The 27,285-nt window shown below is 28.1% G+C and overlaps 1 protein-coding gene across 1 annotated transcript in view; it reads right to left on the bottom strand.

Moving 5' to 3' along the window:
- Positions 1-1,074: 1,074 nt before the first annotated feature.
- LOC100207429 (serine/threonine-protein phosphatase 6 catalytic subunit) overlaps positions 1,075-27,285 on the bottom strand; it is a 33,245-nt gene continuing 7,034 nt past the window's right edge. Inside the window, exons 2-10 of the mRNA XM_065814734.1 lie at positions 26,423-26,518; positions 24,116-24,181; positions 21,738-21,805; positions 9,413-9,486; positions 2,460-2,539; positions 2,214-2,279; positions 1,943-1,994; positions 1,708-1,799; positions 1,075-1,637 (exon numbers count right to left, since the gene is read on the bottom strand). Of these exons, the coding sequence (XP_065670806.1) occupies positions 1,389-1,637; positions 1,708-1,799; positions 1,943-1,994; positions 2,214-2,279; positions 2,460-2,539; positions 9,413-9,486; positions 21,738-21,805; positions 24,116-24,181; positions 26,423-26,518 (843 nt within the window). The 3' untranslated portion in view covers positions 1,075-1,388. The remainder of the gene's footprint in view (positions 1,638-1,707; positions 1,800-1,942; positions 1,995-2,213; positions 2,280-2,459; positions 2,540-9,412; positions 9,487-21,737; positions 21,806-24,115; positions 24,182-26,422; positions 26,519-27,285) is intronic.

The following is a 27,285-nucleotide window of genomic DNA, read 5'->3' as shown; positions in this document are numbered from 1 at the left end:
TAAATGTTTTTAAACTGTTGTAGGAAGAAAAGGAAATTAATAAAACTTGTTTTATTTGCGTTTTTTATGTTAAATGGTCTCCAGTTCCATTTAAAAGTTTGAAATTCATTTTCTCAGTTTGGAAAAACATGTGGTCATTATAAAATGATTTTAACCTCGAGATAAATATGTGACTCGAGATGACGTGCTTACAAAGATTTTACCTTAATGGAAGTTCTACATAATCAGATTCCATCTCAAGGAGTATCTCAATAAGCAGGAAATTCCGCTCGGTGTTACATCAGAACAAAAATCCAAAGCAAAGCATTAAAGCAAGACAATGAAAAAGTTTGTCTGAGTAAAAAAACATTTGAGAAATTCACAGCTTTATTTAACAAAATTTAAACAACTAATTTTTAAAAACATTATCGCTAGGTGTATATTTATTAAATCTATTTTCTAACAGTTAATATTTAAATACTATTTGTAACAGTTTTTTTTCTGGATTTTCATTTGAGATGAATGTTCTGAATGCAAAGGTTGAAACGGAAAATTTATTTTGCATTCGAAGTAATTTTTCGACAAGCATAAAAAAATTGCAAAATTTTCGGCGCTAATATTCATTAGCAATATTTAGATAAATATTTTTACAAAAGTTTTACATCTTTAGAATAAGGGTCAACAACAACAACAATGGTAGTTTTTATTTATTTTTGGATTTCAATCTCATGTCAATCTATTGGAAAAGGTGGTTTAACAAAGTTTGAAGTAAAAAAAAGCTCTAAATGAAGACCTCTAAAAAAGAGCAAATCTTATAAACATTTTGACTGGAGGAGGAATTTTGATGGAAGAGGAGAGAAGGGACGGGAATGGAAAATAGAACATTCAACAAGTTTTATTTAAAAAAAAAAAAAAAAACTAAATTCAAAATTATTCAAAATGACACATTTGACAATTAACATTTTTACGACAGCTTTTTTTCAATGGAAACATAAAAAAAAAAAATTCTGAATTTATTAACAATGAAATTTACATAAAGAAAAATTTTGTTAAAGATTCTGGAAAAAACAAACGACATTAAAAAGCATTTCAAAAGAAAATAAATATTTTACATATCCTCCACAAAACTTTATAATACAAGTCGATTCGTACGATAAAATAAATCTAGTAAAAATAATGCTCAATTTTCAACTTATAATTTTCTTATTTATTAACAAAATAAAATCGTAAGTCAATTCAATAGTTTTTTTTAGTAGAATCTGACTGATACAAGTAAATTCTTGCATAAAATACAAAGTTTGCTTGCGCACACAATATTGAGACATAAGGTTAGGAACAAAAAGCAGTGGCAAAATTTGCTTTCGGTAATATTAAGCCTAAGTATAAAATTAGATAGCATAGATAAAAAGTTATAAAAAATATGGAATTGTTTGACGAGGTGGAACCACACGTTCTTCATCAGGAACAGCTCGGAACAACTTGGCTTCTCTAGTCCTAGCATCTGTAAAAGCTAAAGTCGCAGCAATATTACCACATCGATAACAGTAATTTGGTGCCGACCAAACAGTGACAAGTTTTTCTCCAAACATATACTTGTAACCTTCTTGAACTAACTGATGAGCACGGCATATTAACTCCAGGTTATTAAGCGCCATAAACTAAATAAAACGTTAAGTTTTTATACAGATTAAAATTATCAAAACATTTTCATTTAACACTTATATATACCTCGTGTGTCACTTTGCTACCAAAAAGCCAACCTGCACCACGTGGGCTAATTGACCATGATTGAACATCTTCGGGGTCAGACCAAACAAGATGTAAACTTTCATTAAAGAAACTATAGCAACTGTTGCCATTAGCAATTGTTAAATTTAAATTATTTTAACTTTAAAATATGTTTTACTAATAAAAATGATATTAAAAAATAACTACTAAAACTATAATTAAAATTAAAAGATATCACAAAAAGCTCCTTTGTGAGGAATTTCCATATTTCTATCAATTGTTCGTATCTAAAAAAATTCATTAAATTGAAAATATTCTCAAAATGTTTATCAGGTATACTAATAAACAACTTAAATTAAACATTTGACTAAGAATTTCAGTTATTATGGTATTATTGTTATGAAAACTAAAAATATTTAAAAAGCATAACGTAATGTGACAAAGCTACGTAATACATCAAATATTAATACGGATATTACTAATCAAGATAGTATGAAACAACACACCTGATCTAGTGTACGTATTTCAGGAGACAAACCGCCATGTACGCACAAAACTTCATCGTCTATTAACTTTACGTAGAAAAAAAAAGTTATTAAAACATTACATTTATCAAGTTTTCAATTTAAAAAAACATTTTGATGTAAGTAGATTTTTTTTATTAAAATCTATTTTCAACAAAATAAATCTCTGCGATTCATATTTAAATAAATTTAAATATGAATCGCAGAGTATAAACGATTTTTTCTTACAGCTGCTATGGTCAGAAGATCAAACACACGACAGCAGTTTCTCCACGCATTTGCATTTCCATATTTAGACATACATTCATCTACAAAAGACAAAAGTTTTTAGAAAAGACGTAGATAACTATAATAATTAAACAATTTGGCATAAATTAAAATAATAAAATAATTTGGCATAATTTATTTTTATAAATTATTACAGTGAACTAATATAGTCATCAAAGTAAGTAAAGTATGAATTCCCAAATAATAAATGAATTAAAAATTGTTAGAATGTAAATTCTCAAACAGATTACATAGTAAAAAAATGTATAAAAACAACATGTAATAAATGCATGAGAAAAATAGCTTTCTGCATTTTAAATATCCAGACTAAGCATTATAAAACACAAAAGCATTATAAAACACAAGTAATATCATATTTTATCAAAAATTAATTCACAGCATGTTATTAAAATAAATTGTAAATTTTGAAACACTTGTGGGTAAGATCAACAATATATTAACTTGAATATATGAATAAATTTATAAACATTATTTATAAACATATTTATTTATAACATATTAACTATTTATTAAATGCCAAAAATTCTACAATTTTTGACTTAAATCGATTAGGATAGTTTGAGTGGTTTTGTCCTCTATTATACCTAATTCGTCTTTTAAAAGTCAAGATGAACAGATTCACCAACTGAGTAAATTTCAAGCCTGTTATTTTTAAACTATATTGTGCCCTTTCTAAAAAGTAATAATACTAAAATTTCTGTATAATTACTTTTTAGAAAGGGCACAATATGGTTAACATCAATATGAACTTTCCATGGTTTATATATAGAAATTTTTCAAAGTATTTTTTTCATGAAAGTAGCAAAATTTTAAATTAGGGGAAGTTTGTGTACCTAGAAGCTCCTTGTACCTAGGGCCACCCAACTTTATTTGAAAACTATAAAGTTCTAAGTAATGCTTCTTAGTGAGGCGATTTTTTATAAAAGCATTAATTTTTTCAATCTATTTTAATTCTCAGAAATTGTTGCTATGGCAAGTTATAATCAGAAAACGCTTTTTGATGGTCTTAAGTAAGTTTTTGTCGCTGGTATCTTAGATTAGTCTTACAATTTTAGAGCTTTTCTATAAGTTCTAGTTATTAATATATTGTTAATTACTTAAGTACTAAATGCAATGTTCAATAAGTTTCCTCTCATTTCGGATTTGTTAATAGATGACATTTTTCATGAAGCTATTAAGTCTTTCACCTAGACCCATATAGTTTGCTTGTACCTAGGGTCATATGTGTGTAAAGAATTTGCTTGATAATGAGGTAGATTGTTGAATTTTGATTATTGCAGAATTTATTTCTCACGGTTGTTTTGGGACTACAATTTAATGTGTAGACATTTGTCAATTTTGTTATTTATTTAAGTGTTGCAATTAAGTAACACTAGATAAATTTGTTGAAAACAATCCAAGATTAAATAAATTTTTAATCAAATTTATGTGTCAATTTATTAGGGAGTAAATAACCTAATTTTCAGAGAGCAGCCCTAGGTACAATAGCTAGTGACCCTAGGTACAATTAAAAAAAAGCTTATAGTGCCTAGGGCCACTAATTTTTAAACCATGACGGACTTTTATAGTTTAAGTCAATTATACTCTTTTTATTATATTACTTAGTCAATTCATACAAAGTAATTAGTATAGAGATATCAGTTTCACCATTTTTAAACAAATCTAGGGTCTTGAATCTGGGGGATCAAAAAATCGGGCACTAGGTACATTAGCTACCCTTAACATAAGACATCTTAAAGTAATATAAGACATGTTGAATTCTATAACAGAAGATTTAATATCACCATTTATTTTTTCTCTAAAGGTAGCTTGCTTCATTGGTTGAATCTTTCTTAAACATTTAACTATTGGAAACAAATAATATTCAATAAAAAGTATTCATTAATTTTGGCTTTTAAAGCCTTTTCCTTTTTTAATAATATTTCCTTTAATGCTAGTTCGAAAAAAAGACTTTTTCTAAAAACATGTTTTTTTAAATTTGACACTGACATAGTTCTAAACATTTCATTAGCTCCATAACTGTTCCAAAAGTCCCAATTACAACAATCAATAGATCGCCATAAGTAACACTTGTAAATTTGCTACCTCTGAAAAATATTTACCACCTGTAAGTATTTTATTTTTTTATTTTTGTTTTCAAGATACTTGAACCACACAAGCTCTGCACCTGCTTATCGTAATGTATATGCTCCACAAACTGTAAAACATTCAAATGGTGAAAAAGATTCAAATTGTGTAAAACCTTTAAATTGTGTAAAACATTCAAATTGTGTAAAACCTTCAAATTGTGTAAAACATTCAAAATGTGTAAAACATTTAAATGTGTACAACTATAAATATATTTTTTATGCTGTTTACCTCCCCAAAGCTCAGAGGCTCTACAGACCAGAAAGCTACTTTGTTGTGGTTACAACACTCTCTCATCACTTTAACTTTAACATAAACAAGATCGAGAAACAAGTTGAGCACGATACCAGGGACATGATGGGGATCGAACTTGGAACTTCTTGCTTATAAAGCAAGTGCTCTTCCACTACACCACTACTGCATATAAACTAATTAACTAGTAATAAATAAAAACTAGTTGTATATAAATATAATAAAGTATAAAAAAAAACAACAAGATAACATTTTAGTTCCAAAAATGAACTTTACAAAATAAGTTTTTGAAAGATTCAATTCTTATTTTTTTTCACAAAATTGATATAAAAAAAAAACACAAAAAATATAAATAACTATAATAGAGTAAAATTTTACTCTAACTATTAACTAAACATTAATTCTTAGGTACAATTAAAAATTAGGTAACTAAACATTATTTAGCCATAAATTGGAAAGATATTTTTTTTTCTTTAGATTTATTTTCTTCTTCCTTCAGATTTATTTTCTTATCCTTTAAATTTATTTTCTTCTTCTTTCGGATTTATTTTCATATATGTAACTATATATATACAAAATAGAACTTTGATGTGCAAAGACTTTAAACCTGGCAGTCACTGGAGCTCACTGTGATTGCAGATATTTTCATTAATGCAGATATACAAATATAGATGTCATTGTTATTGCAGATATCAAAAGAATCCATGCAAAGTTTCCATTTATACTTTATATGATTTTAATCCTTTATAAAACACAATGTTTGGGTGTATATTAAATTCAGAGTTGTTTTTATTGCTATTGTTAGTATCTAACAAGTATCCAGAATTTAAGCTTGAGTCCACAACTTAGTATCTACAATTTATGCTTGAATTTAATATGCCACTATTAAGTATATATCAACATTCGACTCACTTTGAGAAATATTCTTTTTATATACAAAATCATTACAATAAATTTAATAAACTTCAAAACTTTTTTCTTTTTCCACTTAAATATTGCAAAAGAGAACGACACAAAACTTTAATTTGCGTCATAAATTTAATAAATTAACAACAAGTGCCATTTTTAAATGTATTTCTGTTTTTAATGATTTTTTTTGGTAAAAGATATTCTGCTTTAAGATATTGTATTGTATATTATAATAAAATACAATACTTTTTAAATCTAACCTGGACATAATATTAAGATACTGGATTTTCATATGATATTTATTAAACATCTGTTTTTAGACTTATGTGTTAAAAATGTGTGTGTATTATTATATTTTATTTTTATGCTTGTAAATAATTTAAAAACTTTCTCGAAATCATTAAGACTCAAGTTTTAGAAATTTAAATGACCAAAAAGCTAAGTAAGAGCCATTTGGAAACTGGCTGATAGGCCAAATAGATATGAAAAAAAAAAGCAAAAGTTGCAAGAAAAATATCTTATGCAAAAATTATAACAACTGGCCATTTGGATAACTTTTATATCAATGAAACCTACTATTTGTGTGCCCTTCTTTAAAGGTCAAGTTATGATGCATAAATTACATAAATTATTAAAATTATATAAAGATTAAGTGTAGTGTAAGTGCAGATTAAGTGATTTCGTAATTTCAGAATATTAAAGTCTGTACTAAAGTATAAAAATGTTGAAAATGATAAAAAAATAAGCTAAAATAGTATAACAAAAAATTTGAACACCGTTTCCCAAAATTACCCTTACTCCAACTGGTTTGAAATTTGCAGGATAGTCTTAGATTTGTATGTAGATCAAATCCCAAAGTGAGCCAATATGACTGAGAAAAAAAGTATATTTTGGCTCCACTAACTAAGTACCACAACTAAGTATCCACAACTAAGTATCCACAACTAAGTATCCACAACTAAGTATCCACAACTAACGAGTGATGCGGAAGTTATCGGACAAAATAAAAACGTCAATAACTTATTTATAAATAAAAAACAAACAACTATTATATTTTTTTTAAATAAAGCATTTATCTTTTAATAAAAATATATTATTTTTTATATCAAAAAACACCACCATCTGCAATTGATCTCAATTTTGCTCTGACGCCTTTCATATGCGACTGTAAAAAGTTTAAATCAATTTCTTGTAGTTTTAGTTTAATGCGATCAATCAAAACTTGCTCTGCTGAAGCTTGCCAATCTCCCTCGTAAACTTTCTGTGCCAAATGTCCCCAAAAATTTTCAATTGGTCGTGCTTGAGGCACATTTGGGGGATTGGATTCTTTATCAATGTAATAGACATATTGATCCATCCAATTGAGAGAATCTTTAGAGTAATAAGAACTTGCTAAATCTGGCCAAAATAAATAGTTAAAGTCTGCATGATACTTGTGAATAAATGGAAGAAGTCGTTTTTCTAAACATTCATTAATATAGATTGATGAATTGATCGCTACAGCCTTAGAAGTGCAAAACAATGGCTTGGACATACCACGGTCAGATATGGCTATCCACATTATTAATTTTTTTGGAAATTTCTCTTTTCCTATAAAAAGAACACTTTCTGGGCATGTCTTTTTGTTGTTTGTGTAGTATCCAGAATTTCCAGGCATGTTGTCCCCTGCAAAACAAAAGTATTTTTCGTCATCAATGACTAGAAGCGATTTTGTGTTATAGAGTTGGTTAACTAGTTTCCTGCTTCTTTTCTTTGCCTTTATTTGTTGTTCTATAGTGTATTTTGGAGTTTTTTCACGTTTTCTATATTTAATATTCATTTTTTTCAACTGACAACCAATTGTCGATTGATTTACACCGAATTTAATACCTATTTTTCTCTGACTGACCCTTTTCGATTGTTGACAAGTCTCGTTAATTCGGCTTTCTTTTCTCTAGTCCAGGATGTCGGACGACCAGGGTGCTTTCTATCAGAAAACGATTGAACAGTTTCAAGTCTTTTTAGGTTATCATATATTGTACTTCGAGCAAATCCTTCCTTTTCAAAATGATTTCTGGTTGTTTTTTTTTATATTAGGTTTATTTACAAAAAACATTTTTAGTTGCTTTCGAAAAGATTCTCGTTCAGCAGCATTTAACCTCATTTTAAATGATTGTGTTTCAAATAATAAAGTTTATATTTTATAGAACGTTTATGCCTACGCATAAAACCACAAAAACTAATTATTATGCTCAAATAATTTAAGCTTGGTAGTTACACCCACAACTTGTGCAACATTTTTGATTTCTGGCTCAAGATTTTAAATAAGGATTGCATGTTAGTCAAAAAATTTATATAAATGCACAACATGTAAAAAATAAAAAATCGTAGCAATTTCAAATAAAAAATTAAATTTTGTTGTTAAATTATTATTTTTTAAATAAATGTACAGAGATTATCCTGGTCATATTTAAAATATCCGGAAATTTTTTTCCTAACAATATCCGGAAAATATTTTTAAGAAACATTCTGAAAAATCCGATAATAAAAATTTTGTGTAACTAAGTATATCTCATGATTAAAAAAGAAATGTTTTGGCAGGCATTCTTTTACATAAAAGACAAGTATTTCAATACTTATTTAGTAAGAATTTATAAATAAAATTAAATTAGATTTTTAGGTTAAATAGTCAAAATAATTAAATTGATCTCTAAGTGCTGAGTGTTTCTATATCTTAAAAATAATCCTTAACCCTTAAAAATAATCCTTAAAAATTAAGTTTCATACTGATTAAACGTTCCAAAACAAAGTATTTATTGAAATATTTGCAAAAAATTTTTAACTAACTATTTCTAACTAAACCCAAATAAAAAATATTTACTTTTCTTTTTTATTTGGATTTGAAAAAATTATTTGTACAAAAAAATTATTTATACTTTTACTGTTTTAAATATTTGACGACAAAAAAATATTTTTAAATTGTATTTCCAGAAAACTATTTGGATATCCAGAAAAAATAAAAATTTATAAAAATTTCCAGAACTCCGGAAATATCCAGAAAAAGATTATCCCTGAAGGTCCTCATATTATACCTCAGCTATTAATTATTTATTATAGCTACTCATTTAATAATTTTTTTTTTAATTATTTTTCTTAATTATTATTTTTCTTCTTAATTATTACTCTCCAAGTCCATAAACTTTCCAACTTCACAGAAAAATACGATCTCTGCACAGAAACTATGAAATAAAAGATCTCTGAACAAAAACTTTGAAAAACTAGACCTCTGCATGAACCCCTTGGCCAAAAAGACCTTCACAGAAAATGAAGTTAAGTGTGGTTTTGTACCCAATAATTGAATTTGGAATTAAAATTAAAAATATGTTTAAAAAAAAAGGAAAAAAGTGAAAATAGAAATAACAGTAGCCTCCTTGAGTTTAGTTGCCCCCTCAAAACTGAGAAAGTAAACACATTTAATGATAAAAAAACAAGATCACAAAACAAAACGAAAAAACAGGTAAAAACAAACACTTGCCAGCTCTTGCTTGCTCAACAAAATCTTATAAAATCTCAAGCTATGCTATTTTTTAAGATTTTATTTAAAATTAAATTTTTTTTAAGCATACCATAAAATCCATAAACTTGTGTAATTTGTCGACTTTCATGATTTCCACGAAGCAAAGTAATATGCTTCGGATACCTAAAAAATTTATTTATCAAAATTTATTGTTTTAAATATTTTAACTAAAAACAATACTAACAATATTGCATCAAAATGGAAAAATATTTTTGCTACTTTTTTGTAAAAAATATTTTTCCAAAAAATACATGAACTTAAAAAAACATATCTTTATCCTGATTTAATGTAAGAGAAGTTTTTTTTCTTTCTAGGAAGTAATAAAAAATGTCAAATTTTGATGTTAGTCTGATATTTCTTAACCCTATAAATATATTTATATCTTGGTTTTCAATATTTAATTTATTAACAAAAAATATGTTTTTCTCATTTTAAATAAGTTTATAAAATACATAAATAATAAAAATAGAAATTATCAATTTTTAAATATTGTCTATTAAAAGATTTATACACTTTGTTTTTATTTGCAAATATAAATACTACTTTTATTATATTACATCATTTTTATTTATATTCTCTCTTTTTTAATTAGTTTAGTTTTACTTCCTCATTATCCCAAGATGGTAGATGGTATCCCAAGGTAAAAAACAAGTTGGTAGAATTATCTATCATATTTTATTCGAAAGGAGTATATTTAACTTTATAAAGTGGGTTTATTCTGTTAAGTATTATTATTTTTAAAGTTATTGCGCTCCAAGAAGAGCTAATGGTCTAATAGTCAAAGAGTATTATGGATTTAACCTGGAAGTTCATTTTTTTTTTGTTATTAATAAGGCTTGTCTGACCAGAGCTGGTCAGACAAGCCTTATTGATAACAAAAAACATATGAACTTCCTGGTTAAACCTAAGACCTTTTGGTTTGCAGATATCTGACCACTTTTTTTAATTAGTGTCTTTTCTTTCAGTTTCCTTCTATTATCTTTATACCACATATAATAATGACATGTATTACAGGTGCTGACAGCTCGTAAAAATAATAATAACAATGGTAATAACAATATTATTAATAGTAATATTAACAATAATAGCAATAATAACAAATAATAATAATAATAATAATAACAAATAATAATAACAATAACAAGAAAAAAGAATAGCTATAATTATAAATTTGTAATAATAAATCAAACAAAAAACAAAAAATAAATAAACATTAATAATATGACTATAATAATTATATGCATATAATAATATTTTATAATAATAAGATGAAGGTTAAAGGAGTGAAACTAATTATTAAATATAACATGACTAATAATAAGCCAATAGACATAAAACATATCGATAAAAAGATAGACATGTTTAAATCATAATTTGAAGAAAATAATTTTTAAAAAAATTGAAAAGCAATAAAATAATGTATTACAGAAAACAAAATAATGGAGATAAAATAATGGAGATAAAATTTTTGAGAAGTTCTAATGAAATTTCTTTTAGAACTCTTTTAGATTTTGTTTTAGAAGAAAAAACAATAGTAGTTGATAGTTTTTTTGAATTCATATACAATGCTCCATTTACAGATGCATTGATACTTTTTAGTTTTATGAGATTTTGCATTAGGATTTCCATCTTATATATTTCTAGTAGAGTATAAATGTATTGAAGGTAAATACTGTTATTAATTTTGATTTTAATCTTAACATTGATTTGAATCTTAATATTTGTTGCTATGCAATAGATTTATATCATGAGCAAATTAAAGTTTTTTTTTAAATTTTATTCACCTCCCCAAAGAAGAGAGGGCCATTACAGTCCTATACTATCATGATTGCTGCTCAAAGGAGTTATTATCTCTAGTTTCATCAACAAAAACTCATTGTCTTTTATTGTATTTGTTCCTGCATTCTCTAAAAACTTTTATTTGTCTAGTTTTTTTCCACACACTTCAACCCATTGGAACTCTCCCCCATCTTCAAGTTTTCCTGACTCCTACAAATTCATACAACCTACAACTTTTCAGGTCTTCTGTTACCTGTTTGTTTGCTATTCGACACTATCTTTTTTTTATTGCTTGCGGCAATTGTTAGGAGTGAATTAAATTTTTAAAAAAAAAGGTCACTTTCACTTTTACTTTCGGGATAACAAACAGACAATAAAGTAAAAACATCTTTCTGGATTTTTTTAGTAAAGCATCAGTTAGTGTTTGTCCATCAAATAAAACTCTTGCTCTTCAACTCTATATTTTGTTTTCTCATAACTGATACTTAGCAGTGGTTATATGCAGCCTTGTTGGGATTGAATTAGAACAATAATAAAAAAAAAGCGTCCTCTACTATAAACAGTGGTATAAACAGAAATATATATGATGGAAAGTGTAATGCACTCATATATACAGGCTTTGGAATTGCCAACCTAGAATTGTTTGAGGTCGGCAACAAATTGCTGACCTTGTTTCTATATTTTATTTTAAAATCTTTGTATCAAATTTTTTTGTCTACTAATTGTCTACTTCTAAAAAATAAATGAGGTCGCCAAATTATTGCCGACCTCATTTTTCTACTTCTAAGAGTTGTGTGTATATATATATATAAAAGTACTGCGCTCAACTCGTTTCACCGCGCAGTGGCCTTATTTGTCAAGGTTCGTGTTTCTGAGTTATAGAGTTGAGAGAAGGTCATACCACAAATAATCAGCCTCCTTGTCTGTAGTGGCCTTTTCCGCCTTGAGGAGATGAATTAACAATAAAAAAAAAAAAAAAAAATTAAAAAAAACAACAGATAAAACTTATTTTTGTTTATTAATTTTTCCATTGAATAAGTCGTTAATGGATAAATGGATAGCTAGAGTTAAAACACATGCCTAAAGAATTTTAATTTTAATAACAAAAAAAGCAAACTAGGACACGCTAGTACCTAGTAAATTAGACAAAATAAATATTTTATTCGAAAAAAATTAAATTTGCAATAGTGGAAAAATAACACTGATTTTATAAATTGGTTTTCTAAATTAGTCATAAAAATGAATGCACATTTATACAATTTGATATTAATGATTTTTACCCCTCAATTACAACAGAAATTTTAGATAAAGCAATAGGATTTGGAAAAATACACACTGAAATTACAGACAAGACTATTCGTCTAATTAAACATTGCAAAAAAACTTTACTCTATTTTAACAGCGAGATGTGTAAGAAAAAAACCACATACAAATGCTTTGACGTAACAATGGGAAGTTACGACAGAGAAGAAATTTGCAAATTTGTTGGCTTAAATATTTTAAATTCCCTAGTTAAAATAGTTCATTTTAATCAATTAATTTTCTTTTTTTAAGAACAAATAAAATTTAAAAATTAAACAATATTTAGTTATACTTTAAAATAAATTTGAAGTTAAACCTAATTAAATTAAAATTAACTTATACATTTTTTTAATCAAAATTAAATTATACATATTTTTTATCAGAATAAAATTATACATTTTTATTAAATTAGTTGTAAATTAAATCATATATTTTTTATCATACTTAAATTATGTTTTAATGATCTTTGCTTCAAGCTTAAAAAATCAATCATTACAATAAAATAAAAACAAAATAAAATTAAACTTTTAATTTTATTTGAGTTTTTTTCATTAGTAAATATTTACTAATGAAAAAATTTATTATTTAAGTTTATTTCTAAATAGCGCTTATATCAAACATGAGCCACTCAGAAGCCAATGTGGTTAAGTCCATTTTTTGATATTTTCTGATATTTGGAAATTTTGATAAAATAAATAAAAATCTTCTTAGTTATTAAAGGTATCACTCGTTTGTTACTTTTTTCTAGGTTAGACAGCCCTTTTTTTAACAGTTTCTCAATATATTGTATAATAATTTCAGAAGCCATTGTAGATAAGTCCACCTTTTATCAATATTTTTTTACATAAACTTTGAAATAAAAACTAAACTATTCTTCTTCTTTTGATATTTGTTGGTAACACTGAAAAACAAGAAATTCATAATAACTGTAACCATAACTTCTAATTAGAATTGCTTGAGTTTTATGCATGTGCGTCAAAACACAAAAATATTACGTTGAAGTGTCTGAGGAAATTATTGTGTTATCAGAAAAATTAAACAAACTTTCTTTAATAACTGTAAAAACTCTGATTTTTTTTTAAACATCTTCGCTTCCAACAAGGCTGCAAGCAACCACTAATTAGAGTTGGAAATTATTGAAATAGAAAAGATGAAGATTGTAGAGCAAGATAACGATTGAAAGACAACTTAAAGGGTTGCAAATTATATAAATCAGGAAAGCAAGATGAAGGAAGCTAATTCCAAAGGACTGATGTTCGAGGAGAAAAACTCAACAGTATTCCATACAAGGACAGATTTGAGATTTACAGAGATAAAGAATAAAATCCGGAGTAAAAAAGTGCTAAGCACAATAAAGAAATGCAACCTTAGCAGATGCTAATTTTGCAACAGATTTGATATATGGTTTCCAAGAAAGATAGGAAGTAAGAGTTAATACTAGAAGACGAAGGATAGACGACTCATCGAGTGCATTACCATTCATAAATATAGGAAGATCTAAATTATTGCGATAACGATTGGCTGAAAAAAATTTAATTTATCTGAATTAAAGTTCACAAGCCACTGTGAGCCCCATGCTGTAGCAGAAGTGAGATTCTTTTCAAGCTCAATTGCCCCCTCCAAGCAAACAGAGAGTGTTGGCTTCTTGTCATGACAAGAATGAATGGCAGTGTCATCAGTGAACAATGCCGCCTTAGATGTAAGAATATCTGGAAGATTGTTAATGTAAATTAAAAAGAGTATAGGGCCAAGGACTGAACTTTGAGGAACCGCTGAAGATACAAAATAAGAAGAGTGATGTCTATCAAGGACAACTTTTATACTACGATCTGAAAGAAAGGATTTAATAATCTTAAAGATGTTACCAGATACACTGTAAAAAAAAAAGCTTATGGAGAAGACCAGCATGCCAAACCTTATCAAAAGCTTTAGAAATGTCAAAAGTGATGGCCTTAACCTCTTTACCTTTATCTAATGCAAGATAAAACCTATTAGTTATTACTGTTAGCAAATCAGCTGTTGAAAAAGAAGATCGAAATCCATATAGATGATCAGAAAGTAAGTTATTAGATTCAAGATAAGAGATTTAGTGTTTATTAATTAAATAATGAAAAACCTTGTTTATGTTAGGAAGAAGACTAATGGGATGGTAGTTGATGAATCAGATCGCTCTCCAAAATTTTTGAAAATAGGGATAACAGAAGCTGCTTTCCAGCAGGCTGAAAAACAAGACTCTGATAAGCACTTGTTAAATAGTTTTGAAAGTATACACAACAGCTCCAGAGAACACTTCTGCAAGACTGTAACAGGTATGCTGTCCGGGTCACAAGCTGTAGAAGAGTCTAAGCAGGAAATCACTTTAGATACAGAAGTTGGAGCGATACAAATGTCAAGCAACGGATCAGCCTGCTTGACAGCTATAGCAGATAGTACGCAACTAGTGAAATCAAGAGATGATATTGATGAAAAGTTCTTAGCAAATAATTCAGCTTTTTCTTTAGGTGAGGTGACAAAGTCTGAACCATACAAGAGAGGTGGAATTACAGATTTGCCCTTATTATTGATATTACTAAATATTCTCCAGAAGTCAAAAGAGCCTAATTTTTGTGATGAAATACGAGATTTCATGACATGAGAATAGCGGGCTTTGGCGTTAGAGAAAACCTTTTAAAAATGGTTTCTAGCAGTAATAAACAGACATCTGTTTTCTGGAGAATTGTTTTGCTGATAGATATGGAATAATGGTTTTGATCGGAAATTGCAGCAACACAATGCGAGGAAAATCGTGGAAAAGAGGGGGGCTTGACCTGGAATCGTTGAGAGGGAATAAAAGACTCTATGCTAGCCTGAGTCCACGAAGTTATTTAAGAAGCACATTTGTCAACAGGAAGATGAAAGATTTCTACCCAAGGGCCATCACAAAGAAAATCACGGAAAGAGTCCCAGTCAGCTTTAATGTTGTTGTAAGAGGTATGATGATAGGAGGATTCAGATGATGAAGAAGAATGAGATAATAGTTTTAGAGAGATCAAACCGTGATCAGAACCACCTAAGGGTGAATGTGAAGAAACGGAGCACTGACTAGGATCAGAAACAAGACATATGTAGAGTAAAGAAAGTATATGATTCGGGTTGTCTGGAAAGCGAGTTGAAAAGTTGACTACTTGAGTTAGGGATTGAGAAAGGCAAAAGTTGTGGGCCTTAATGCCTGCAGAGTCACTGACACTAGAGCCAAGCCATTCAGTGTGATGAACATTTAAGTCACCAACAACAACGATATTGCCTGATGGATAAAGAGAGAGGGCTTGGTCAATATGATCAGAAATAACATCATAAAGAGTGCAGTCTTGAGATGAAGGAGAGTGATATAGAACAAAGAGAAAAGCGATAGAGTGAAGTGGTGTTAAACAAGAGCACATAAAAGAATAGTCTGTGGATTCTAGTTTCCCGAAAAATATGTGAATTCTTACTAATGTAAATACCCTGGCCAAGCATGTGACTATTGGAGTCTTTACGAATTAAAGAAAGATAACCATCAACACTAAGATCACAAGATGAGACAGCTGAACTCAAATTAATCTCACAAAGAGAAAGTAGGTCTGGTGAACTTTGCAAGAGATAAGACTCAACAGAAGAAAAGTTACTTCGATGAAAATGAATATTAGTGAATGATAGGTTGAGAGAACTTGGTGATGATGATGGTTTTTTGTGTTTTAAAAATTTTGGTACTTTATTCATTTTTAAATTTGTTAAAGAACTTGACTCAAAGCATAGATAGTTCTGAGTACACTGTTTAATAGCCCAAGCAATTGCCTCATTATTATTAATAAAGCCTAAGCCATAACAAAGGGCTCCAAATGTGGCCTTGGCAATGCACACCAAAAGTATAAACAGGGACACCATCATGCACAACATGGCACTGTTAGTACTTCGATAAATTTCAGCTGTTGATGGAATCAGCCTCTCTGAGAGCTACCACAGAATTTGGGAAAGCTGACTACCAGCCGGCCTCAGAACTATAAAACTGCGGTTTAGGGCTGTACTTTCATTAGGAGATAATAGAATGAGTTGCCTAGTCATAAAAACAGAGATACAAGCAAAACCCATGCATTGAGTCAAGAAGATCCAGCATTCAACATCCTAAACTGGAAACAATGTATTAAAAATAAATCTGCGCCAGCCTAATAAAGAAGGGGTGCGAGGCTGGTCACCAGATAAAATCTGTTTACCCCTTAAGTCATTGCCTAGGAGGCCTTCTCCAAGACAATAGCCGGATGCATTTAACATCTGCCCTAGATGAGTATTTTTATCGAAACACTATCTCTTGCTTTTACTCAACCAAGAACCCCAAGGCAGGTTTTAACCCCAAGGTGTTTTAAGTTGGAGTTTGCATCCCCTAGCCATTGCTTAAAAAGGCATATCCTACAAGGTAGCAGGACATGAAGCAGATTGTACTGGGTTACATGTTACAAATAGCAGGATAACCTGACCTGACAATAAAATAATAAAAAAGATTTATTGTAAGGGTATAAAAACTAAAAATGTCAATGAAAATAGAACACAGTGAAAGTGAAACATCTTCATTCTGATACATTGTCAGATAACGAAGATATAGAAAATAATCAAAATAACGGAAAAGTTGGTAGAAAACGCAGCAGGAATCCTGGGAAATGGTCCAAAAATGTTGAGAAACAAAAAAGGAAGCAATATCAAAATAGAAATAAAAGAATAATTCCTGCAAAGAAAATTGATAATAAACCTTGTAACTGTTTATGACTTTGTAATTGCAAGATATCCTTTTATCAAAGAAAACAGGCAATGAAAATTTTTTACAAGCTTAATGATCATCATAAGCAAAATATTTTTTGTGGATCAATTAGAGTTCATGCTATCAAAAGACAACCCAGGAATAACACCAAAAGACCAAGATCTCGGTCTTTTGAATATTTTATTAGACTTAATGGCCAAAATGTTGGTGTTTGCAAAAAATATTTTATAGAAACATATCAAATAAATAATGGGCAACTATATAATTGCTGTTCAAAGGAAGATCTGAAGGACCACTGGGGGGAACATATTTCAGGTAACAAAATAGATGATTCCCGTGTAAGAAAACAAATAAGTTCCTTTCCTGCTATTTCAAGCCAATATACAAGAGGTCATAATCCCAGACGCAGATACTAAAATTCAGACCTTTCTATTGCAAAAATGTATAACCTGTATGTGGAACAATGTAATGAAGAGCAAACTGTACCAGTAAAGGAAAAGCTTTATTACCATATATTTTTGACAAAATTTAACTTACATTTTAAGCAACCTTCAAAAGATACTTGTGCAAAATGTGATTATTTTAATAAATAATCACATTTTTGGTAATAAAAAAACAAAGTTGAACATGATGAACACTTGCAAAAAGATGAAATTGCCCATAATAGTATGGCTAATGATTGATTAAGTGCTTCAGACAAAATATACGTGTTTAGTTTTGATTTAGAAAAAGCATTACCATTTCCGAAACTATCCACATCAGTGGCTTATTACAAGAGATACATATATGTATACAATCTTGATTGCCATGATTTAAAGACTAACAAGGGATATATGTATTTTTGGTCTATAACCCAAGCATCACGAGGTTCACAAGAAGTGTCACTGTGTTTAACTAAACACATTAAATTGTATGCAAAGGATTTTCAAAAAATTAAAATGTATTCAGATTCATGTTCAGGACAGAATCGAAATATAAAAACTGTGTTAAGTTTACTGAAATTTGGTTCAGAGTGAAGTTATAAAAGCTGAATCAATTGAGCTTAAATTTTTATATAGTGGGCACAGTTATTTGCCCAATGATGCTGATTTTGCAGTTATAGAAGCTTATGCAAAAAAAATTCCGTATATTTATAACCCTAGTGACTGGTATCATATAATACAAAATAGTAAAGGAAAGAACCCTTTCAGAGTTGTCAAAATGAATCCACAAAAATTTCTTTCCACAAAACCATTGGAAGAAGCTGTTACCAACAGAAAAAAATCAACAAGTGGACTAACAGTCAATTGGCTTAATATGAGATGGATAAAATAGGAAAGGTCAAACCCAATCAGCATTAAGTTCAAATATAATTTTAACGAGGATGATACCTTACATGTAATTGATATAAAAAAACAAAAATAGGTAGGCCAGTAAATTTAAAAAATATAACTCAACCTATATTATATCCTATTGGTAGAACAATTTCAAGAGAAACAAAAAAAACATCATGTGTTTATTAAAGTATATACCTCCAATTAAAAACAACTTTTACAGGACATTAAGGACAACACATGGAGATCAAGATTTACATTTAAATAACTTGGAAGAAGATGATGTTAGTTATGATGAAAAAACATAAAACTTATGTTTTTATTTACACATCCTGTACATATTTTTTTGCAGTGTTTACACCTCGAAAAAAGACTTTATACACTTTTCTAATTAAATTAATAAATCAAGAATTTTAAAAACTAATGTATCAAAAAACATTAGTTTTCTCAATCTTTGTGTTTTGGACTTAATCGCATTGGCTTCTGAGCGGCTCAATTATCATTCAAACTTTTGTAACAAATATTTTTACATAAACGTCATTCAAAAGTTAACGTGACTTTTTTTAAAACTAATTACTTTTTTTATCTTACCGCTTATAGTATAATTTAAAAGTTAAAAAAATGATAAAAAGTCGCTTAACCGAAATCGCTTACTGCTTACGTAAAAATTGCTCTATGCTTAGCGCTTTAAAACAAGCTCTGCTATGTTTACAAGAAAAATTTGAAATTATTAATCATTTGGATCAAGAAAATTTACTAAACAAAAAATCTTAATTTCTAAACGCAGACATGTAAATAAGTACCTTTTAAAAACTCTAAAGAATTCTTTTCATGATTAATTTTTTAATTTTAATGTAGTTGATGCAACTTCCTGTTTGCAAAACAGCTACAATTAGTACATAATTAATTATAACAACTGCCAACTCCTGTAAAATATTTTTGCTATAATTTGAATTTTTTGGTGTTTAGACATTCTTCCTGATGAACTACTGGTGGTGAAACAACTTGTTGAAAAAATTAGATGTGTTTTTACTAATTTAAATACATACATATGTATATATATATATACAAATGTATATATATCCATATACATATGTATATTAGGGTGTGTCATAAAACAACACTTTTTTGAAAATGTCTGATGACACCCCTTAAATGTGTTCTATGTAACAAATTAATACCAAATTAATTTTTTTTTTAGATTTTTAGGGATCACTCAAGACCCTTAAACATCAGACGGGTCCCTAATATTTTGAATAAAAAAGTTCTTTAAAAGTTTTTTATCATGTTGGGTCTAAATAAAGAAGTGCAATTTTATAAAAATTTCAAAAATAATAATCAACTTATATAAAGATTACTAGTTTGAATTTTATGGCTCAAAAACTATCGTTTTTTAACAAAAAAATAAAAAAGTACATATTTTTATAGTTTTTTTAAATAAACTTTTTAAATTTGTGTTTCTATAAATTTCTATGAATAATTATTTTTGAAAATTTTAAAAATTTTTATTTTTTTTGAGACCCAGCATGATATGCTTTTAAAGAACCTTTTTTTTTCAAAATATTAGGGACCCATCTGATGTTTAAGGAGCGACCCCTAAAATTTTTTTTATTTAAAATTTTTTTAAATTAAGTATTAATTTATTACATAAAACACATTTAAGGGGTATTATTAGACATTTTCAAAAAATGTTGTTTTACACACCCTAATGTATATACATACAATGCTGGCCAAAAAGATCCGACCACGCAATGTTTATCTATGTATACAGTATGTACATTGTAGTGTAGGGGCTTTTCTCGGAATTTCACCATCACGCTTTGCATGCGTGATTGGCTAGTTATCAGCCAATCAAAACAATTGTACCATTGTTATATATACCATCGCATGCGTGGCTGTGAATTACTATTTGCATTTGACTATGGCGACAACATCGCCTGGACAACGTGCGAGTCTGAACGTGTGATTGCTGCGCGTTTACAAATGCCTAAGACAACTGTTCACGACGCCATTCAGCACATCAAGTCAACAGGCACCAATGCTGCAGGAAAATCCAGCGGCAGACCAAGATGTACCACATCAAAAACTGACGCTATGATCTGCCGTGCAGCCACGAAGGACCCACTGGCATCATCTTCACAAATTCTCAATGAACTGCCTCCTGATGTAAATGTGAGCTCTTGCACCATTCGGCGACATCTTGTGGACGATTTCAGTCTTCGATCATATCGCGCTGCATTAAAACCACGACTATATCAGAAAAATATTTGTGACTGCCTCAAATTTTAAAAAGCACTTAAAAATTGGACTATGGCAATGTGGCAACGTGTCATGTTCTCAGACCAATCGCATGTGAAACAATTTGCTATGCATAAAGTGAATGTTTGACGGCCACCAAACACACGCTACAATGCCCGTTATGTTGCTCCAACGGTAAAACATTGCCCTGCAATTATGATTTGGGGAGCAATTACTGCCAGAGGTCGAGCGGGAATTCATCTCATGCCGCCAGGTGAAACTATCAAAGCTGTTAATTATTTGCAAATAATAAAGGAAAATGTTCCTATTTAACTTAGTACTTGCAGCTGTGACATCTTTATGCATGACAGCGCGCCATGTCATCAGATAAAGATCGTCAAGATATGGTTTCAAGAGAATTCCATCAATGTTCTTGCTCCGTGGCCTGGCTCGTCACCGGATTTAAACCCGATTGAAAATTGCTGGGTAAAATTGAAAGCAGAGGTGGCAAAAGCAAACTCAACGTCAGTGACAACTTTGAAGGAGGCTATACTGGAGGCGTGGTCCCAAAAAATAACGGTTGATTACTATGACTCTCTTGTTGCCTCTATGCATCGAAGAATAGAAGCTGTCCTCAAAGCCGGAGGAAGACATTCGAGGTACTAGAAACTCTTTCCTGATGTGAACTACTTGTTGATTTCTTCGAAAGTGTGTCATTGACTTATGGGAATGTTGCTTGTTGCATTAAATTCAATCATATTATCATTAAATTGAAGTGGTATTAAGTTTCTGTTTAAAAACCTTAGTGGTCGGATCTTTTTGGCCAGCACTGTATATAATGTATATATATATACATTTATTGTCCTAAGACTATACACAGTATAGACTTTTATTATAACATAGATAATTTTTCATCAAGTTTATCATGAATTTAATGATATTAATGAAAATAAATTAAAAACAAATAAAATTACTTCGCCTTTAGAGTCAAAAGACGAGTCCATGTTTCAAGGCTATAATATCCTCTGTCAACAAAGTCTCCCTACATGAAAAATTTTATTACTTTAACTACAGCAGCAGTTTAAAATAGTTGCTATAGTTACTTTTAGTAACTATAACAACTATTAAGTACACTTTAAAAAAAAATTTAACAATAAAACTTTAAATCCATTAATCTTAACTAAGTAAAAAAAAAAAAAAAAAAAAATGAAAATTTAATATAAAATAACAAATGCTAGAAACATTGGACTTAAATTAAATTAAGAATTAAACTAAGAAAACTTAAATTTAAATTAATCACCTAAATTAAAAAACAAAAACAAAAAATAATCAACAAAAAGTTTTTGTCAGCCACTCTCCGCCTATCTCTTTCCTTAAAGCAACCACTCAACCAAAAAAATTAAAGTCACATAAACAAATGATCAACCAACTATTATTGCATCAGTTTATCATTTCAAACAATTTAAACTCAATATTAACGGGTGATGCGGAAGTTATCAAACAAATCCTAATTTCATTATTTGAGCATAATAATTAGTTTTTGTCGTTTTATGCGTAGGCATAAACGTTCTATAAAATATAAACTTTATTATTTGAAACACAATCATTTAAAATGAGGTTAAATGCTGCTGAACGAGAATCTTTTCGAAAGCGACTAAAAATGTTTTTTGTAAATAAACCTAATATTAAAAAAAAAAAATCCTTAATCATTTTAAAACGGAAGGATTTGCTCGAAGTACAATATATGATAACCTAAAAAGACTTGAAACTGTTCAATCGTTTTCTGATAGAAAGCACCCTGGTCGTCCGACATCCTGGACTAGAGAAAAGAAAGCTGAATTAACGAGACTTGTCAACAATCGAATAGGGGTCAGTCAGAGAAAAATACGTATTAAATTCGGTGTAAATCAATCAACAATCGGTCGTCAGTTAAAAAAAATGAATATTAAATATAGAAAACGTGAAACGACTCCTATATACACTATAGAACAACAAATAAAGGCAAAGAAAAGAAGCAGGAAACTAGTTAACCAACTCTATAACACAAAATCACTTCTAGTCATCAATGACGAAAAATACTTTTGTTTTGCAGGGGACAACATGCCTGGAAATTCTGGATACTACACAAACAACAAAAAGACATGCCCAGAAAGTGTTTTTTTTATAGGAAAAGAGAAATTTCCAAAAAAATTAATAATGTGGATAGCCATATCTGACCGTGGTATGTCCATGCCATTGTTTTGCACTTCTAAGGCTGTAGCGATCAGTTCATCAATCTATATTAATGAATGTTTAGAAAAACGACTTCTTCCATTTATTCACAAGTATCATGCAGACTTTAACTATTTATTTTGGCCAGATTTAGCAAGTTCTCATTATTTTAAAGATTCTCTAAATTGGATGGACCAATATGTCTATTACGTTGGTAAAGAATCCAATCCCCCAAATGTGCCTCAAGCACGACCAATTGAAAATTTTTGGGGACATTTGGCACAGAAGGTTTACGAGGGAGATTGGCAAGCTTCAACAGAGCAAGTTTTGATTGATCGCATTAAACTAAAACTACAAGAAATTGATTTAAACTTTTTACAGTCGCATATGAAAGGCGTTAGAGCAAAATTGAGATCAATTGCAGATGGTGGTGTTTTTTCATATAAAAAATAATATATTTTTATTAAAAGATAAATGCTTTATTTAAAAAAAATATAATAGTAGTTTGTTTTTTTATTTATAAATAAGTTATTGACGTTTTTATTTTGTCCGATAACTTCCGCATCACCCGTTACTATTAAAAAAAACACCAACTAAATATGATGTGCACAAGGATCACTAAATTAGTACTCTTATATAATAATTAATGATTGCTTGTTTAAGTTGATGATAGCTTGTTTAACCTGATGATGGCTTGTTTAAATTGATGATGGCTTGTTTAAATTGATGATGGCTTGTTTAAATTGATGATGGGTTTTATTTATGTCAATTTATTATAAACTAATACATACATATACATATACATATATATATATATATATATATATATATATATATATATATATATATATATATATATATATATATATATATATATATATATACATATATTATAAATTCAAAATCTCAAACAATAATTTGTAAACAAATTCTCATACAACAAAATAGAAAAAAATTCATAACAAAGTTTTACAAAATATTTGTCCATTTAACAACATTAAACCTAATAAATATCAAAATGGTTTTAACACAAGAGTTCATCAAAAATAGAAAAGAATTTTTTTTTCACACAATGGTTCAGTTTTTCACTATGTATTTTCACTATACAATATATAATAAAATTTTCAAAAGTTTTTAATACCATAAATATGTAATTGGTATCTGGTACTTTTCCACTTGTTCGAAACAACTCCTCTAGGTCATAAAACTGAAAAAAATTTCATAATACTATTTACTTTTAAAGTTATTTACTGTAATTACTGATAAAATAAATTTTTTATTTCAAATACACCTAATAAAAAAAAAGTCTAAGAAAAACTCAGTATATATATAGGCCTCGGCGGGAGTTAATGAGCGCGAGAGCGGAGAAAAGTTCATCTAAAATGAACATAGCAAGCCATGTGAGCTACTCTTCTAAACTGCTTTTTACGAGAGCTTTTGGTTTTTGCACAAGCTATCTATTTATTTATATAAAAATTGCTTATTAAATACAAAATTTAGTTTTATACTTGTAACAAGCATATGCTTGTAACGTTAATGTTACAATAATTTACACATAACAAGTGTCATTTATTGCGCCATGAAAAAATTAATTAGACCAATTAGTTTAATTTTTTTGAGTTTGCATTTTTCATTTTAGTTACAATGATAATGATACTTTTAAGAGAAAAAAAAATACTTTTGCGAGAGCTGTAAAATGCTCCCGAAAATTTAGGGGAGTGTGGGTGAAAGCGAGAGCTAAAGCTCTTGCTTCCCACTGAGGCCTATATATACATATATATATATATATATATATATATATATATATATATATATATATATATATATATATATATATATATATATGTATATATATATACAGGCCTTGTCACGAGATTTCGCTGCATAATGAAAATGCGCAACGCTTTTTAAAGTAACTCAACTAAGCAAATATATTTTGTATTGTTTGAAGTTATATTGCGTCACTAGCGTATTTTTAAGCACCGCATTGTAATTAAAGTTAATTTATTAACGCGCTAAAAATCATACAAACAGTTTTTTTTTCTCACTGTAACAAAAGTTACAAATAAAATCTTAGTTCTTATTTGAAAAATCATTTTTATCATTTTTTTCAAATATAAACTAAATTTTATTTAAAAAAAAATATTTTTTTCATAAAACGTAATATTTGTTTATTTTCTTATAGTTTTACAGTTGGTTTTTGGTTATTTTACTAACTGTTAATAAATTTTTTCTTATTTATTTTGTGAACTCTATTTAATGTTTTTAAATAAAGAGTTTTTATTTATTTATCAGTTACCAATAACATCTTCGTGATCATAATTTATTTTAATAAGTTAAACGAACGTCATTAAAACTTTACGTTATTGAATTAACAATAAACAAAATATCTTTTTAATAAAATATTTACATCAAAATAAATCATGCATTTTTTAAAATTATTATGACAAAAAATAATTTTTATATTTAAAAGGAATTTATATATTTAATTCCTCAAGATAAAACTTAAAACACTTTATTTTTTTTAACTAATTTTTAACAACAACAAAAATATTATTAAACAAACTGTTTCTTTAACAAAAAATCTATTTGTTTACAACTGCGGTTAAATGGTTTTACTTACGGCTTTATTTCTTCTGAATAAACGTCACGGTAACGACATCAAAAGATAATTTTGATATTCTAAAAGATAAAAGTTTTTGCGAAGCGCAAAACTGCTGAATGCGTAGAGAAATCGCCTTTTCGCAAGCAAAATGTGAGCTGCATAACACTTCTTAACAAGGCCTGTATATATATATATATATATATATATATATATATATATATATATATATATATATATATATATATATATATATATATATATATACATATATATATATATAATCAGTCTCATATGTTTAAAATTTAATGACAGGGCTGTCTGGATAGTCATTTTGAGACTGGCGTGCACAATTTTAAAAATTCATCTTTATTTGCTATTTAAATTAAAATAAAAACAGCAAAAAGAATGATATTGAGAATGAGAACAAATTCTAAATGAAATAATTAAAAAAACAAAACCGGCAAAATGAACATTATGTTTAAATTCTAGATATAAAACCATGTTGATTTGGATTTTTTAGATAATTTTAGCATCGTGCCTTTGCAGCCAAGACTTTTGTTATTTAGCACAGAGCAAATTTAATTTAGATAGAGAAAAGAATTATTTTTTTTACTTTTTTTGAAGATTCAATATAATGTTTAATAAGTGTAAGTTATAATAAGGGTTAGTTTCCAACTAATCGAAACAGAGCCTGATCAAAAAACAATTTTAAAGATGTTTGAAAAATCTCTTTTATAACCCTTAATTCACTTTAATTCAAGCCACTAATAAGCCAAAAATCATTTTATTTTGATTGGTTATTACAAATTCAATATTTCAAACATTTAAATAATGGAAAAATACCTGGCCATGGATATCGCCACAAACTGTAACTGGAGTTGATACAGGCTGAACATTTGACTCTTCTATTAACAACTCACTTACATAATCGCAAAGCCGCTGAAACAGAAAAGAGCACAATATATATAATTATCAAAAAAAAAAAATGTAATTATCAAAAAAAAATATATAATTATCAAAAAAAAAAAAAAAAAATTAAAATTTGAAAAACACAGTTTTACATATTTTTTTACAAAACTATCATTTTAAAAATTCATTTACTAAAATTTAGTATCATAAAAATTTTAAGTATTTTTATTTCAAATTATAAAATTATTTTTCTTGTTTCTTATTTTTCTACAATCTCTTTAAATTCATTTCTTGTTTTTCCTTTATTTGTTTAATCTTTTCTTCTATACTTAAAAACTTTTTCCCATTAAAAATATGATTCTGCCATTTGTAATGTTATTGCAATGAATGTATAATATTTAAATAAATACAAAATGTATTTATAGAAATCACGCTAGTGCATGTTCTTCTCTTAACAAACTTTTATGACAAGAGCAAACAATCAACTAGATACAACATTTTAATTGATAGAATTTTGTATATTAGATGTAAGTGCCATAAAATTAAAAAACGAAGAAAGTTTAATTTTTATTGAGCTAATCCATTTTCTCAAAACTTTAGTAACAGAAAACAAATTTGTCAATTGTTAAATACAAATTTATTTATACACAAAGTTATTAAATGAAGCGTAAAAAAAAACATAATATATTTATAATAAAATTTTTTTATTTTAACATCATTAATTCCAACATTGCTGCAACCAACCACTATAAGAGTTGGAAGTTATTTGAAGAGAAAAGATGAAGCTTATGGAGCAT

This window comes from Hydra vulgaris, chromosome 12 (assembly GCF_038396675.1).
Source record: "Hydra vulgaris chromosome 12, alternate assembly HydraT2T_AEP".
NCBI lineage: Eukaryota > Metazoa > Cnidaria > Hydrozoa > Anthoathecata > Hydridae > Hydra > Hydra vulgaris.
This window is presented reverse-complemented; position numbering and strand designations above follow the sequence as displayed.